Source organism: Mirounga angustirostris, unplaced genomic scaffold (assembly GCF_029215605.1).
Source record: "Mirounga angustirostris isolate CCGP_5_RB_7025 unplaced genomic scaffold, mMirAng1.0.hap1 SCAF_12, whole genome shotgun sequence".
In the NCBI taxonomy this organism is placed as follows: Eukaryota; Metazoa; Chordata; class Mammalia; order Carnivora; family Phocidae; genus Mirounga; species Mirounga angustirostris.
In genome coordinates this window covers 32499759-32517511 of record NW_026991720.1, presented here as the reverse complement: position 1 = coordinate 32517511, position 17753 = coordinate 32499759, and the positions used below count along the sequence as shown (strand labels likewise).

Below are 17753 nucleotides of genomic sequence, written 5' to 3'. Positions count from 1 at the left end.
TGTATATAATATCTATTATAACCATTAATAAATGGTATAATTTAATGGTTTAAATTGTATATATAATACCTATTATTACCATTAATAAATGGTTGCACATACATCATTGCAGACCATTGCAAATTTAGGGTGATCTCTAGAATAGCATTCCAGGATCCTCTCCTTGGTATTGCCATGGTCAGTATTTTTATAAATCAGACCTTATAGACAGCATAGCACAGTTCAAAATCATTTGCGCATATTTGTTTTAACTATGTGATACTGGCTTTTTTTTATATTGGCATATTTCTTAACCATTATATGCCTCACTTTCCCCATCTATATAAGGAGGGCACATGGTGTGATGAGCCCTGGGTGTTATATGCAACTAATGAATCATTGAACACTACACCAAAAACTAATGATGTACTATATGTTGGCTTATTTGAATTTAAATTAAAAAAATAAAATAAAATTTTAAAAAAGAGGGCTAAGAGTAAGTCCTATCTCAGAGGGTTGCTCTGAGGAGTAAATAAAATAATGTGTATAAGTGATTAACACCAGTGTCTGGCAAGCTTAATAAGCCCATGGTAGGGCGCCTGGGTGGCTCAGTTGGTTGGGCGACTGCCTTCGGCTCAGGTCATGATCCTGGAGTCCCTGGATCGAGTCCCGCATCGGGCTCCCTGCTTGGCGGGGAGTCTGCTTCTCCCTCTGACCCTCCCCCCTCTCATGTGCTCTCTCTCATTCTCTCTCTCTCTCAAATAAATAAAATCTTAAAAAAAAAGCCCATGGTAATGTTAGTGGTAATTTCAATGATGATAATGATCATTTGGTGAGAAGGTATGCTTATGAATTGTATGGAACAAAGCTGTGGGTGGTAGCTTGAGTCAGAGTGATGACTAATAGCCTGGAATGATATTCTGAAATCGTTAAGATTTAGTGGTTTAGATTTCATTTTGAGGTTTAAAATTTAATGGAATCAAATATGAAATCCTGCTTATAGGTTCGTAAATTTTCATGGCTTAAGTAAAAGAGAAAAGACTTGGCTTTGGCTGAAATCAATTTGCATAGAACCTCGGGGAGTTTGTTGACCACACAATCATAGGAACAAATAAGGACTGCTCAACACCAGGGCCATCCTAGCTGCTCTTCAGAGAGGTATTACGGCTGTAGGTCCTCAGACTACATTTCCCCTGAGCTCTGTACTGGTCATGTTTCAGGGATTTAGAAGATTACTTCCACTTCTGATTCTCATATTTTGAAATCATTCATGGCTTTATAACAAAAATAAACAAAAAAGTTCTGAAGAATATATCAGTGGAGGAATGAGAAGTATTTTTTCTGGAAAAGATTAGGTTTAGAGGAGATATTGTAACCATTTTAATATTTGAAAGACTGACGAAAATAATCATGTTGTTTTGTTATGGAAGGCAAAACCAGTAAGTAATTTTTAGATAAGGATTCATAGAGAGAAGAGGGGACAGAATGATAAAAGGCAACTGAAATGTTATAGAAGTTAGATTGAAGAGAAGACAGCTTCAGGTAGCACAGGATTATAGGTTTGTGTTTTTAAAATCTTTTTAATTGAGTTATAAATTACATATAGTAACATGCACAAATCTGAAGTATAGAGCGGGATGACTTTTTTAAATACACATGTGTTATCACTACCCAGGATCATAGAACTTTCCATCATCTCAGAAGGCTGCCTCATGCCCCCTTCTGGCCAATAACTGCCTTCTAACCCAGAAGTAACCATTTTTCTGACCTTTATCATCATATATTACTTTCTGCAAACTTCCTACAACCACTTTGGAGCACTGTTTACCAGTTTAAACATGTATCTACTTTCTGACTCAGCAATTTCATTTCCAATTACATATCTAAGAGAATGGTCACAACAGCTTTATTCATAATAGCCCAAAACTGGGAAACAACCCAAATAGCCATTAGCAAGAGAACAAACATATTGTGGTATATCCACAAAATGAAATACTACTCAGCAATAAAAAAGAATAAAGGCCTGATACATGCTACAGCATGGGATGAATCTCAGAAACATCATGCTGCATGAAAGAAGCCAGACATGGAAGGGTACATACTCTGTGATTCCAATTACATGAAATTCAAGATTGTAGATTTTAATGAAAGATTTTTATGACAATCTGATTTTGAATACCTAAGACAGTTGGAGAAAGTTCTTTCCCTTTCAGAAAAGGAGCCTGTATGAAACAAAAGATGGCCGAGAAGTGGAAGGAAATTTAAACTAAAGCCAGGAGTTCAGCTTTGCTAGTGAGAAATACTTATTTAGCATTGCTTGTTTTTGGAATTCTGTGCTATGTCATTATTTCCTTTCTTTTTCTTTCTTTTTTGTATTTGAATTATTTGTTTGGTTGTTTGGATTTGTTTTATTCTTCCTGAAGCTTCTTTTTATTTTTCCCCTTAATTCTTTTATAACAGCAAATATCTGTGTCATTATCTAAGAATATTTTTTCTCTTAATCATACTATATATTATATGGCATCTACTTTCTTTTTTAAATCACTCTTCCTGGAGCACTCTAACCTTCAGCTCAAATATGATCCATTTGATCTCTAGGCAAGTTTCACAGCTGTTTTTGTAATGACTTCCCTGAACATACTCCTTTGCTAATAAGAACATTAGTTTTTGTAGCTAACATTTTTCTCATTCTTGGATTCTTTTTCTTAATTAAAGAAAAATTGAATTCCAGTATAGTTAACATACTGTGTTATATTAGTTTCAAGTATACAGTATAGTGATTCAGTAATTTTGTACATTACCCGGTGCTCATCATGATAACTGTACTCCTAATCTCCTTTACCTATTTCATCCATTCCCCCCACCTACCACCCCTGTGGTAACCATCAGTTTGTTCTCTATAGTTAGGAGTCTGTAATTTGGTTTCTCTTTTTTTCCTTTGTTTCTTTGTTTTCTAAGTTCCACATGAATGAAACCATGTATTTGTCTTTCTTTGACTGACTTATTTCACTTAGCATTATACTCTCTAGATCCATCCATGTTGTTGCAAATGTCAAGATTTTATTTTTTTTTTTTATGGCTGAGTAATATTCCATTGTATGTGTATACCACATCTTCTTTATCTGTTCATCTATCAGTGGACCCTTGGGTTGCTTCCATAATTTGGCTATTGCAAATAGTACTGCAATAAACATAGGGGTGCATCTATCTTTTCAAATTAGTGTTTTCATATTCTTTGGGTAAATACTCAGTAGGGGATTTACTGAATCATGTGATTATTATATTTTTAACTTTTTAAGGAACCACCATACTGTTTTTCACAGGGGCTGCATCATTTTGCATTCCCACCAACAGTGCATGAAGATTCGTTTTTCTCCACATGCTTGCCAACGCTTGTTTCTTGTGTTTTTGATTTTAGCCATTCTGACAGGTGTGGTTTGCATTTCCCTGATGATTAGAATGTTGAGCATCATTTCATGTATCTGTTGGCCATCTGGGTATCTTATTTAGAGAATTGTCTGTTCATGTATTCTGCCCATTTTTTATTGGATTATTTGGGGCTTTTTGTGTTGTGTAAGTTCTTTATGTATTTTGGATATTAACCCTTTATCTGATATGTTATTTGCAAATATATCTCCCATTCAGGAAGTTGTCTTTGAGTTTTGTTGATTGTTTCCTTTGCTGTACAGAAGCTTTTTATTCTGATGTAGTCCCAATAGTTTATTTTTGCTTTTTGCTTCCTTTGCCTGAAGAGGCATATCTAGAAGAGTGTTGCTATGGCCAATGTCTGAGAAATTACTGCCTGTGCTCTCTATTAGGATTTTTATGGTTTCAGGTCTCATATTTAAGTCCTTAACCCATTTTGAGTTTATATTCATGTATGATGTAAGAAAGTGGTCCATTTTTATTCTTTTGCATGTAGCTGTCCAGTTTTCCCAACACCATTTGTTGAAGAGACTGGATTCTAATTCTTAGAAGGACTTTTTGGTAATAATGGTAGCTACATGGCACTTACAAAAGACAGGGATTGCATAGTAAGAGCATGTTCATACAAAATTGGACTGAGAATGATTATGAAGTTCCTTCCTCAAAATAAAATTTCTGAATAAATAATAAGCAGTATCAGAAAGCAGCTGATATTTTTGTTTTTTCCCTGCTCAAAATCTCTGATACTACCTGTTTTCATCACTATGGTTAGCCACTCTGTTTCCCTTACCATTTTATCCATTTCCCTAGTGGTAAAAGCATAAAATCATGACAGGCAGACAAAACTATGGAGACAGAGAACAGATTAGTGATCACCAGGTGACAGGTATGGGTGGGAAGGGTACAATTAAAGGGGTAACACAAGAGAGTTCCTTTGGAACAGTTGTATATTTTTTTTATTATTATTTAAAGATTTTATTTGAGAGGGGGAGAGAGAGAGCATGAGCAGGGATAGGAGCAGAGGGAGAGGGAAGGGAAAGAATCTCAAAACAGACTCTGCACTGAGCATAGAGCCTGACGTGGGGCTCCATCCCAGGACCCTGAGATCACGACCTGAACCAAAACCGAATCGGACGCTCAACCAACTGAGCCACCCAGGTGTCCCAGAACAGTTGTGTATTTTAATGGTGGTGGTGGTTGATTGAATCTAGCCATGGGATAAAATTGAATAGAACTAAACACACACATGAAGGCATGTAAAAGAAAGGTGAAAACTGAACAAGGTCTGTAATTTCCTTAATAGTACTTTACCAATGTCAGTTTTTGGTTTTTGATATACTACAGTTATGTAAGATGTCAGCATTGGGGGAAGCTGAGGGAAGCATTCACAGAACTGTGTACTATTTTCACATCTTTTTGTGAACCTATAATTATTTCAAAATAACAAGTTTCAAACTTATAATAGACAACAACAACCAAGTCAAAGTATTTTTTTTTTAAAGAAATGAAAGAGGTAGTCTTACGAGCAAGCAGCCCATCATAACGAGCTTTCCCCTAAAGGTAGTATGTATGCTATTTCTTAAAAGTGAGCCAAAACATGCAGTTCTTGCCTCTGATTTAAATGTTAGGCAGTTAAAAAAAAAATGGTAGCCAGGTACTAGATTAAAATGTGGTTAATGAATGCACATTGCAAAAGGAACACACTAACTTTCATAAGGGTGTGTGTAAGTATAGGCAGTAGATCTCTGGTCAGACTTCATTTCATGTACATTCTACCTTTGTCTGTCTGTGCTCTGTCTGGTTCACCAGTGTATTTGCTCATGAACTTGCTTCAAACAGTTTGTAGAACAGAATTCTTCTAGATAGCATCATTGTTATCTTTAAAAAAAATCACTTATTACATGTACATCATAGGAAGCTTTGGAAATACAGATAAACAGTAGAAAAAAAATACCTCTAATCCCACCACTCAGAAATACTGTTGATATTTTGTATATATAATTCTAGTCTTATTATTTCTGTGCATATAAATGCTTTTTAAAAAATATATGAGATCATAATTTTGTAAACTTGTTTTACTTATTATGTAGGTACGGCAATGCACCATTTTCCCAGATCATTAAATACTTTTCGCCCACGTGATTTAATGACTACATAGAATTGTACCCTGTGGATGTACAGCATCTTAACTAAACTTTTGTGATTGGACATTTAGGCTGTTTCCAGTTTTCCACCATTAGAAACAATATTGTCATCAACATCCTTAAGGCTAAATCCTCATACACAGTTGTGATTATTTCTCTTAGGAAAAAGTCTCAGAAGTGAATTGCTGGGGTAGGCAAAATGTCAACGCTTTTGCTTTTATTGTCAAAGATAAGCATCATTTAAAAAAATTTGTTGTAAACAAAAACTTTATTTGAACAACAAGAAGCTTTACCTACAGGGAAACTGAGGATCAGTTTCTTTAGAGTGATTCCTCACTTCTTAGAGGCAACTGCCATTACCAGATAGATGAATTGTTTTGACAGAATTAAAAGGAAAACATTGAAACTATCTAAATAAACAAATTATGCAAGAATTTTTTTGCTATTTTTTATTTTTGTTAAACAGTGAGAGCAAAATAATTTACTTGAGTAAAAGAAAACAAATGGAATCAACATGCCACTAGTGGGGAATGAAGTATTTACATTTCTCCCACTTCCCATTTGATATTGATTAAAGTATATTTTTGGTTATTTAGTTTTTAAGCATTACAACTATGCACATATACCACCTTCTTTACATACAGTGAAGGAATAGGGTTAAAAAAATTTTATGGGAAAAACGCACTATAGTAGTTGTAATGTTGCAGAATTCTGTTGCATTTTTCTAGTTGTGAATGTCCTGTTCATGGGCAAGAGGGGGCCTGGTTCTGGATTAAAGATCATTTTTGATTGGACATCTGTAGTATTTTACAGAACACCTCAGTTGTATGTTTTTCTGCATTTCCAACTGAGTGAATATGTCACTTTGCTTGTTTAGGTAACCATCAAAACACAATCTGATCTTTCTCATTGAGAAGCCAAATCCTTAACAACAGGTTTTCTTTAATTTATCAAGTGAGGCTCCGTCTTGTGTGTTGCCAGCTTCAGATAATTATGTTCATTGTCTTCAGCCTCAGCTCCTTTCTTGGACTTTTCATTGGTCCCTACTTTATGGAAAGCTGCTAGGTTGACACAGAAGGAACACAGATCACACCAAGAAGAGTGGAAACAAGCCTTGGATACTTTTTAAATAAAAAGTCTGAACTTTAAAAGAAGGTCTGAACTTTTAAGTAGAATGGTATTATCTGTAGTTTTTATTACCTTCCAATAACAATCAATGAGTGGAACCTAGTAAAGAAGATATTTGATTCTTGGATTAATTTCCCACACCGGGAAGCAGTTAAATGTTTAGATGTTGGAAAAGCAGCAAGACAAATCCATGAGTATTTGACATTCTTTTTTTCTTCTTAGTCATAAGCACATCATTTTACACTATGCATATGGTGGTGAAATTTTGTTTGAATATAATTTATGAGATGAGGGTTACAAAGGCCTCTTTCCCTTTAGTTCTGTGTTGGTATTTTCTATGATTATTAATTTTTTATCAATGGCATTGAAATTTCCTTCAAAGAGAAATTCCTCTTGCTGGGATTGGTGATAAATACTTATTACTGGATTAGGGATTGTTTTTCTTTTATGACCTTATTTTCCTCTGTGGCTGTCTGTTGGCTAGTTATGGGACTTTCCTTTTCATTCTTACTGTAATGTAATTTTTTTAAGTTTTAATTTAAATTCCAGTTAGTTAACATACAGTGTTATATTAGTTTCAAGGTGAACAATATAGAGACTGAACATTTCCATACAACACCCGGTCTCATCATTAACAAGTGCACTCCTTAATCCCCATCACCTATTTCCCCAATCCCCCCACCCACCTCCCCTCTGGTAACCATCAGTTGGTTCTCCATAGTTTAGAGTCTGTTTCTTGGTTTGTCTCTCTCTCCTTTTTGCTCCTTTGTTTTGTTTCTTAAATTCCACCGTAATGTAATTCTTTTGAAGTTGAAAATAGCCCTGTGAAGAAACTGGCAGAGCATTCCAGGTGGTAAGAGCTTCTCCAGCCTAGAGTGGATTTTGCTGCCCTGGGAATGGTCTGAATTAAGATGGCATTTCTCTGTCATAGCATATTTGGTTCAGTGTTAAAGAAATACTATCCAGTAGGAAATAGGGTTATAATTTAAACACAAATTTTTCTCTGAAAGAGACTACCCTCTTTGAATTTATCCATTCTCAGTTGTACCCTGTAGTTTTATTTCCCTTTAAACTAATTATCTATATCTGTTACCCACTCCCACCTCTCCGTGTGAAATTTTCTGTACAGACTGAGAGGAACTGTTTCTTGGAGAAACAAATTAGGCTTTATATGAATGAACAAAAATTGTATAGATTTCTAAAGATTTCACATATATATCCTTATATATAAAGATTTTTCATGTATGTTATATATAATAAATGTGTTACCTTTTCAACAAAAAACTGAATATGAACTTCTTGAAATTTAATGCAAAGGAAATCTGGTTTAAATCTGACCATTAAAAAATAATTTATTTAGGTGTGTTTTTTTTTTTTTTAAAAAGATCCAGGTAATATTTTTTCTTCACATTAGTATTTCATACGCCTGTTGAGAACTTTTTATGAGAGACATAGAGGTCCTTAATCTGCCTTTTATGATATCAAGGGCATTCCTGTAACATTTAAATTTATAGCTATTGTCTGATTAATTAAGCTCAATACATGAAAATCCATGTCTTAAATAGAAGATGATTGCTCAAGAGTCAGGCTGGTGGATTTTAAACGTGAATTATTCACAAAAATATGAATTACCCTTAGTTTCACATACTACCCTGCTACATAAGAAGCAGCTGTGTATTGTATGCATTAAAATATTCTTAATTTATGCTTTGTTAGACTTACATGATTAAAATGCTAGTGGATTAAAAATAATTGCTCTTTATTTCTGCAAACTTCTAAGAGTTTCTACTTTCTTTTTCTCTAACAGATATAAGCTTACCAAAGTCGGCAACAATATGCTATACAGCTGCCTTGCTCAAAGCAAGGGCTGTCTCTGACAAGTAAGTGGAGAATGGCTTGGGCGGTACTAAATGTCTGACCCGACTGAAGGAGGTGTGTTGCCTCTGAGGGCTTTCTCTGGAAGTTTCTCTTAGTCTTTGAGACCCCTGCTTATGAGCATGCATTTTCTAAAACCTGCTGATCTTTTCTTTCACTACTAGAAGGAGGGAATATATATCCCCAGGTTTTGTAAGGGTGTGGTGGGTCCCTAAAGAGGGATTTATGTGAAATTCCATACCTCTGAGGTGACTTTTTTTTTTTTTTTTTTGCCAGACAGTAGATACCGAAAGGCCTGCTTGGGACTTACACAAAATGCCTTCCTTTTATTCATTTTTTTGCGTATTCCTCTTCCTTCAGCAGTCCAAGACTGGGTAGTAGTCCTAACAAACACGTGAGATGCAGAGGGGTTGATCATCTCCCATTCTTTGACTCCTCAGTTCCCAATTAACCCCCCACCCAGGGTCCATTTGCTTTGAGTTGTCATCTCAGTGGGACATTTGCCCCTTTTATTCAGGCAGGTGACTTTGGCATAGAGAATTTCCATACACATCCGAGATGACTGGCAGGTGAAAGAACAGTTGGCTTCACTGTTCTTGAGTTCACAAATGCTTACGTTTCCCCAATACAATCCCTCTGAAGCACTGAAAAGCAGATAACAGGAAAAGAAAACAGCCTCTGCTCTGTCAGACAGGTTTGCTGTTAAGTGTGTGTGCACTTCAAGACCGAAGTAATTTTCTTTCATTCTTTTTTATCCTGTAGATCGCCAGTACCTACTGCAACATCTTTTCTCCCTACACAGCGACTCCAGCTTGGGAGGGCAGGGCCAGGGTTGTCACAGCTTCCCCTGTGGTGTCTGCCTGCCAAGCACAGCTCTGGAGTTAGCCCTGGGTGTGAGGTGAGAAAGAGATTGCATGGTCTGGTTTTTTTCATTCACTTGGGCAGGTGTCCCGCCCGCAGTTTGGGCACGCACACCCCCCTGCCGGAACGGCCCCAAGCAGGCTGGCCTGTGGTGGAAGCTGCATCGCAGCACTGACATTGGGTTGGGAGCCTCCTTTAAAATTCTCCCCAGTTCTGTTTTTAACCACGTACGCTCTTCTGTAACCTAGTTTTCTCTTTTTCCTACACTGTCTGCCCTCGTCAGTCCTACCCCCTCCCCTGACCTAAGCAGGTACCTCATAGAAAATTTAGACTAGCTATGTAGACAGAGAGACTTGACAGCTGAATTTAATTCCTGCCAAGATTAGATGCAAGCACGCTTTCTGCTTCTGCTGGGGTTTTTGTTGGCCTCGGTCTGAGGGGTCACTCAGAGGTTCCGTGTAGTGGAGGTTTGGAGAGCTCATGCCATTGGCTCGCTGTGGTTTTATGGGCCCTTGACGTGTAGACGCCTTTCCGGGTTGATGCCCAAGCAGTGGTCCCAACTGGATGGTGTTTGTCTTTCTGCTTTTCAGATTCTCTCCCGAGGCTGCATCTCGGCGGGGGCTGAGCACAGCAGAGATGAATGCAGTAGAGGCTATTCATAGAGCTGTGGAATTCAATCCTCACGTGCCAAAAGTGAGTCTGTGGAATCCCCACAGGAACTCGTTATGATAGCAGAGAGTGTTCGGTGACCACAATGTCATGTCTCGAATACACCCAGTATAAAAAAGTGAATTGCGGCCAATGAACATTGAGGCCCTATATAGTCCATGGTTAGCTTCATTTTTAAGCAAAAACTACATTCAATAGGCTTTGTGCCGATTTGGGGGCTTTCTATAATTGGGGTAAATTGATAGACCTGGCTTAGGCAGGTCAGGCCAGGAAGCCTGAAATTGGCAAAATACAGAGATCCCAAGAGTATTGATGCATTTGATAGGAATTTCACACCAGTTACAATCTTACTTAGACCCAACTCGGGAAATGAACCTGGTTTTGAATATAAATGGTAAAAAAAAAATACTGATTAAGACGTTCTGAGTGCTTTGTGAGTGCCATTTTAGGAGGAATATGTAGTAGGAAATGTTTATCTTAATTGTTAACCACATGATTGACCAATTTATAAATACCCAGTATTTCCCATATATTTATTTTCCTGAATTTGATTTTAAAAGGGAGTCAAATCACGATAGAGGATATTTCTATAATCTTTTATTTAGGAGATGGATGTGTATTTATGATTTACCTATATTTGAATACCTGCTATGTGATAGGCACCTTGCTGAGTGCTATTTTCAGTTTCTCAGTGTTATAAAGCACATTTTGAGCTTTGGGAAACTATTCATACAGGGTACCACAGGCATAGATTTCTTTCAAATTTCTGAGGAAGACTTTCACTGGTGAAAAATGACAAAGGAAGGCTATTTTGTTTTCTTGCAGTACTGTAGCAAGAGGGTGGTGTATGTGTGCATGTATGTGTGTATGTGAGGATTTGTAGAGTTACCTACTTTAATTTATTTTGTTGATATTCACAGTGACAGAGATAGGTGACCTAACATCATTTCTGAGCTTTGACTCAGGTCATGCTCATTTTCTCACAAAACAGAATCTGAAGAATGGTGCACAGTGCCACAGTTGGTGAAGGATATAGTTATCCACTCTAGTTCCAGTGGATAATGACCAACATAGTACTTGTAGACTTAGGTATCATAGATAGCATGGTATAACATCTCTTTATTTAATGTATTCCTGGCTAGTTAAAAATGTTTGTTCAAATTTGATTAAAATTTAAAGCTAATCATGAAAATATTGTCCTGAATTACAGTCAACTTAGGTCATCAATTAATATCTATTGAATGCTATATTCAATACAGAGTTATTCTATGAGTATAAATAAGCTCTTCTAGAAGTAGCATTGAGCAGTAGAGTCCTAGAAAAAACTTGGGTTCAAGTTCTGGCTCTGTCATTTATTAGCCATGGGAGCTGGGGGCTTAGCATCTCTGAACTCAAAGCTTTCCCTCATTTTTTCAAATGACAATAAAAATATAAACCTTACCTTCTGTGATAAAGACCAAGTGAGATAATATAGTCAAAGTTCTTTGAAAAATTGAACATCATATGTTCATAAAATATTAAAATTGATATTGGACTTGTTGGCAGCCCCTCAAATCTGGAAACTGGGTCCTAACTCTTCCAGTTTTAGCAGAGCTTTGTAATCTTAGTGCATGAGATAGGAAACTGGTACTTGCTGGTTAGATATTTTAGTTGAAGCTGTAGTATAATTCTATGATAAGGGTCTTAAATGGTTGATTGAGCTTCTAGAAGAGTATTAAAAGCCCTAAGAAATAGTTTAAGGCTACCTAGGAAGAATTTGACTCAGTCAGCTAGCACTCTACCTGCAAAATAGAATTCTTTTTAGAAGTGGGAACATTTGAAATATTTGATTTCACTCTACTCTTTAATTGTTGACTGGAGAAAAGATAGGGTACATAGGTAAACCGATTCTCTACACTTTGCTTTGTTGGTGATTGTGCTGAGGGAAAACTTGTTTCTAGATCGTCTTCATCTATTGACATTTCCATGGGGAAAAGGCCCTGTGAATCACTGTTCAGAATTATGTCCAGAATTAACCACAAACCTCTGGTACGTACGTGTACTATTTGCAGGCTGTTATAAACATCCTTTATACATGACCTATTTATTGGGCTGCTTGCTAATACTTTAGTAAACACACACACACACACTGGTGCCTTTTCAGGCAGAAGGTAGGCTTAATTCTAATGAGACATCAGTGAAAGATATAAACTCTTAGACTCTTGGTGTAAGAAGGGAGCTCAGAGATCATCTAGGACACCTTCCCATCCTCAGCTTGAATCTCTCCTCATAATGATATCGTGATGATTATTTTTAATATTGGTTTTTATTGCATGTTTACTGTGTGCCAAGCACAGTACTAAGTGAACTACATATGCCTCTCATTTATTTTGCATAACAACACTGTGAGGTGTATCAGCCTATTAGCCCTGCTACACAGATGAGGGCACTGCAGGTCTGGAGAGGTTAAGTGACCTGCTCACGGTCACACAGCTAGTAAATGACAGAGCCTGAACTGGTTCTGGGTTCTCAAACCCTTCAATATCACCCTCCACAGCCCCCCCACCATCCCACCAAGTTGCGGACCAGCCTAGACTTGAAGCCTTCAAATGATGGCGGGCACGTGACTTCCCAAGGCACTCATGGACAGTTCATATTTCCTCAAGATACTCTCCTATTTTAAACACTTCCTTGCCTTCTTTTTCTCTATCACAGGAAGTCGTCAGTGGCCTACCACAGGAATTTTCAGCAACTACGTGCCGTTTTACCCAATTATAGTCTGTTAGAAGGAGAAAAAATACCAGATAAAATAGCTGAGAACTGCCTTCCATGAATGTCCAGCTTAGGTCTGTCTGGTATTCTATTAAGCAGAGGTACATAGTTAATATTTCAATATCCAGTGGAAAAATACCAATTATTTACTCCAGAAGGGTTACTCTTAGGAACACTCTTCACCTGCAAATGTGCAGAGTAGGGAGTCTCTCTCCTAAACACACTTCAGGACCAGGAAGTAAATAAGAACTAGTAAAAAGCCGTGGGCCTCTATTCTGAAGGGAGCCTTTTAAGTAGTCAGGTATATCTAAAACACAAGGATTTCTGAGGCTTTCGATTGCAGCAGATTATAAGGAGGAAGCAGCCCGTAGGCTCATTATTATAAACTGAATTGTGTGACTCCCCTCCTGAGGAACTGCAGCTGCGTCCCCTACCCTACAAAGGAGGATATAAACTACTTGAAAGGTTCTTCAACATCCTTTAAAATATGACCCAACTTGTTTTTCGGTTTTTCTAGCTACTTCCAACAGTCTGTTTATTATTCCAGAAACGTTCTCCTCCTCTTCCCTCTTTGCTTCCTCTGAGGATGTCCTACTCATCCTTCACCTCCACCATTAAAAGTCACCACCGGGAAACCTGTTCATTCCTCATCCCAGAATCAGTCTCTCCCCTCTGTGATCTCTCACTACCGTGAATTGATTACAGAATTACTCTTTTCCCCTTTTTGAGGATGACTAGTGGTTTTAGGATCTTAATGATGCTGCTGTTTTCTAAGAACTGGGTACATGGTTCAAAAAGATGAAATCTCTAAACCATTAGAGGATGTTTTCCATTTAATGATATTAAAATAAGAGCTTTGAATTTAAAGGGAATATTCTTCATTTTTTAAAGAAAATTTCACTTAAGTTACTGGACAAATGAAGGGCCATGCTCATCTCTGTTCTATATCTTCATCTGTATATTGTTATAGTTTATTGGATTTTTTTGTTTTAGCTTTTCCTTCTGCTTTCCCTGCAAATATGCTTCCCCACCTACCCTGACCTATTTTGTTTCCTTTGCAGCACAGGAGCCTTTTATTTTGATGTAGTCCCACTTGTTTTTTTTTTGCTTTTGGTGTCTATGCTTTTGGTGTCCTAGCCAAGAAATCATTAGCAATGTCGAGATTTACATGGGAGGATGGTGTTTTTCTCTCAGTGATTCATCACTCTGCAAGGATCACTAATGCTACATACTCTTAGTAGGCTGTATCTACACTGCAAGTCTTTCCCTGTGAAGAGACCCCTTTTCGGTTTGGAGGATGTTTCATTAACTCCTTCGGGGTGCTAAAGATAAATTTCATTTTCTGACACATTTCCAAAACAAGACTAACTTACTGGTTTGTTACAGACAGTATTAGATTTTGTTTTTTCCCTCTGTAGTGGTGGTATAAAAATAAATTTCTTTCTATATTAGAAGAAAGTATAAAGAAATTTTTCATAGTCCTATCATCTAATCCGATTTAAGACTCTTTCTAGCCTTATTTTCCCATGCATTTTTAATACTTAGGAATCATAGTCACACAGCATATACATTTTTTAAAAAATTAACCTGGGGCTCTAAACTTGAATTTTGTGGTTGGGTATTGGGGGGTATATTTATTTTTTTTTTGGAGGAGGATCATCAGATTTTCATGGTTCTTTGACCTTAAAAAGGCTATCTTCTAACTTAACATTAAAGTCCAAGTCTTTTAGCCCTGTGCCTTCAAACACTCTAAAATATTCTCAGTAACTGTTTTCTGGATGATTTACTTCCCTTATTTTTTATCATAAATAATACATATCATGAAATCTACCTTCTTAATAAATTTTTAAGTATGAAGTATAGTATTGTTAACTGTATGCACGTGGTTGTTAGAACTTTTTCATCTTGCATGTCTGAAACCCCATACTCTTTGAACCAGGACCTCTCCATTTCTCCCTCCTCCTCCCAGCCCCGGGTAACCACTGTTCTACTTTCTGCTTCTATGAGTTTGAACACTTTAGATATGTCACATTGGTGGAATCATGTAGTATTTGTCCTGTGACTGCTTATCTCACCTAGCATAATGTCCTCCAGGTTCATCCATGTCACAGCACAGGACAGGATTCCTTTCTGTAAGGCTGAATAATATTCCATTGTGTGTGTATATCACATTTTCTTTATCCATTCATCTGTTGATGTAAATTTAGGTTGTTTCTACTTTTTTGGCTATTGTGAATAATGCTGCAATAAACATCAGAGAGCAAATACCTCTTCAAGATCCTGTTTTCAGTTCTTTTGGCTGAATACCCACAGTGGCATTGCTGGATCATGTGGCAGTATTATGTTAATTAATTAATTAATTTTTTTAGACTTTACTTATTTATTTGACAGAGAGTGCGCACAAGCATGGGGAGCAGCAGGCAGAGGGAGAGGGAGAAGCAGGCTCCCCACTGAGCAGAGAGCCCGACATGGGGCTCAATCCCAGGACCCTGGGATCATGACCTGAGCCGAAGGCAGCCACCCAACTAACTGAGCCACCCAGGGACCCCACTATTTTAATTTTTTGAGGGACCTCCATACTGTTTTGCATAGTGGCTGCACCAGTTTGCATTCCCACTAACAGTGCACAGGGGTTCCAATTTCTCCACTTTCTCACTAACACTTGTTATAGTCTTCTTTTTTTTTTCTTTTTTTGACAATGGCCTCACACATCCTAACTTGTATGAGATGATATCTATTGTGGTTTTGATTTATACTTCCCTGATAATTTGTGATGTTGAGCATCTTTTTTTTTTTTTTGAGAGAGTGAGTGTGAGTGAGTTGGGGGAGGGGCAGAGGGGGAGGGGGAGAGAGAGAATCTTAAGTAGGCTCTACGCCTAGTGGGGAACCTGATGTGTGGGGCTCCATCTCACAACCCTGAGATCATGATGTGAGCTGAAATCAAGAGTCAGATGCTTAACTGACTGAGCCACCCAGGCACCCCTGAGCATCTTTTCATGTACCTGTTGGCCATCTGTATGTCTTCTTTGGAGAAATGGCTGTTCATGTCTTTTGCCCATTTATTGTTCAAGTTATTTTGTTTTGTTTTGTTTTGTTTGTTTGCTATTTAAATTGTAGGAGTTTCCTGTATATCTTGGATGTTAACCCCTTATCAAATGTATAGTCTGCAAATATTTTCTCCCATTCCATAGGTTACTTTTCCACTCTGTTGTTTTCTATGCTGCACAGAGGCTCTTTATTTTGATATAGTCCCACTTATCTATTTTTACTTCTGTTGTCTATGCGATTGGTGTCCTATCCAAGAAATTGTTGCCAAGACCAGTGTTATGAAGCTTCTCCCTATATTTACTTCTAGGGGTTTTATAGTTTCAGGTCTTACATTTAAATCTTTAATGCATTTTGAGTTGGTTTTTGTGTATTGTTTAAGATAAAGGTCCATTTTCATTCTTGTGCATGTGGAATCCAGTTTTCCTCGCATTATTTATTGAAGAGAATGATTTAATTCTTGTGTCCTCTGTTGTAGACATCAGGTGGTCAACTATAATAGCAAACCTTTTGGTCATAAAGATATTTTGGTGTTTACGTTATCTATTTAGGATAGATATACAGAATGAGAATTACTGAGTAACATATAGAAGCACTTCAGGGCTCTTAATGTTTATTGCCAGATGCTCACCAAAAAAAGATTGTAGTAGTTTACACCTCCATCAGCAGGTAATGCCTTCTTTACCATTTTCTCACACCCTCACCAGCATTGAGCAATCTGTTTAAAACAGAAAAAAGAAAGAAGGAAAACAAAAAAATAATTATGATTTCATTGGGTACAAATGTAATTCTGTTCTTTAGTTGGCGTTTCTTTGCCACTACTAGTAAGGTGGAACATTGCTAGCCATGTGTGTTTATTCTTTTCTGAATTGTCAGGCCCATTATGTAGACTTCCTGTTCTTACCGGGAAAACATATTAACGTAATGATAGAGCAAGAGGTAGCGACATCAGGTAGGCAGACCTGTGAAGTGTCATTAACAGGGTCCAGAAGTATTTGAAACAAGGACTCTCACTACTTCTTGTCCATGGCCCAAAGGGAACCATGGGAAGGGAGAGTTGATTAGCTCCCTGCCTGTTTCCTTTTTGATAAAATGGGTATAAAAATAAAAGCTTCATAGGTCTGAGGAAATGTAAATGGAATTACATTGTGTAACTCATCCAGTACATAGTAGGCACTTGGACATGTGTTGGGCCTTTGTCATCTTTTCCCTGGTACTTTCAGCTCTATTTCTGCTATTGCTGGCTGGGCTACAATAGACACTGCCTAGAAAAATGCATTAATAAGTACTTTTTGAAACATCCTAGTGTAAGAAGGACAACTAGAGAGTTTAACGGTGGCACTGCATTGCCCCTGACCTTGAGTACCCACAGCGTCCCTTTAAGCCTACAGATTTGAGGGGAGGCTCTAGCATGCTCTGGCTTACAGCTGTTGTCTTCTGGAATTCCCAGTTTATAACTGTCGGTAAATCCGTTGCTTATGGTTGATTAGAAGTTACCTGTTTCCGACCTCTGTCTCCTATTTTTTTTTTTCTGGAATGCCACCAAAACAACAATGACAAGTAACTAATAATGATTTTTTAGAGCAGTAAACACTTTTTTCCCTCCTAATACAATCTTATATGAAGCCTTAATGAACAAAGCAAGTAGACATAGAACTGCTATGGTTGAAACTGGGATGAGAAAGCAGGTAGCCCAGCAACCCCAAGGCACCTGTACATACAGTTTAGAAAAGAACAGAAGCCTATGACCAGTCACTACCACTACAGGAAAATCCCAAGCATGTGAGGTCCCACCCATAGAACTGGAGGCTCCACACCCATTCTGATGAGCAACAGAGGGCTGAGGGAGCCCCAAGGGCTTGAGATGCCTGAGTG

At 37.5% G+C, this 17753-nt stretch overlaps 1 protein-coding gene across 19 annotated transcripts in view; it reads left to right on the top strand.

Moving 5' to 3' along the window:
* ST7 (suppression of tumorigenicity 7) overlaps nucleotides 1-17753 on the top strand; it is a 237249-nt gene that overhangs the window by 190327 nt on the left and 29169 nt on the right. For 15 of the 19 annotated variants that reach the window (XR_010406410.1, XR_010406411.1, XM_064575026.1 and 12 more), the window contains 2 exons: nucleotides 8485-8557; nucleotides 10004-10106. The exons of 1 other annotated variant lie outside the window; for it this stretch is intronic. Coding sequence is in view for 15 of the 18 variants with exons in the window: in XM_064575026.1 (XP_064431096.1) it covers nucleotides 8485-8557; nucleotides 10004-10106 (176 nt within the window). In the remaining 3 variants the exon portion in view is untranslated. Of the gene's footprint in view, nucleotides 1-8484; nucleotides 8558-9314; nucleotides 9451-10003; nucleotides 10107-17753 lie in introns of all 19 variants that reach the window. 3 more of the 19 variants (XR_010406409.1, XM_064575025.1, XM_045864363.3) reach the window with 1 other exon arrangement.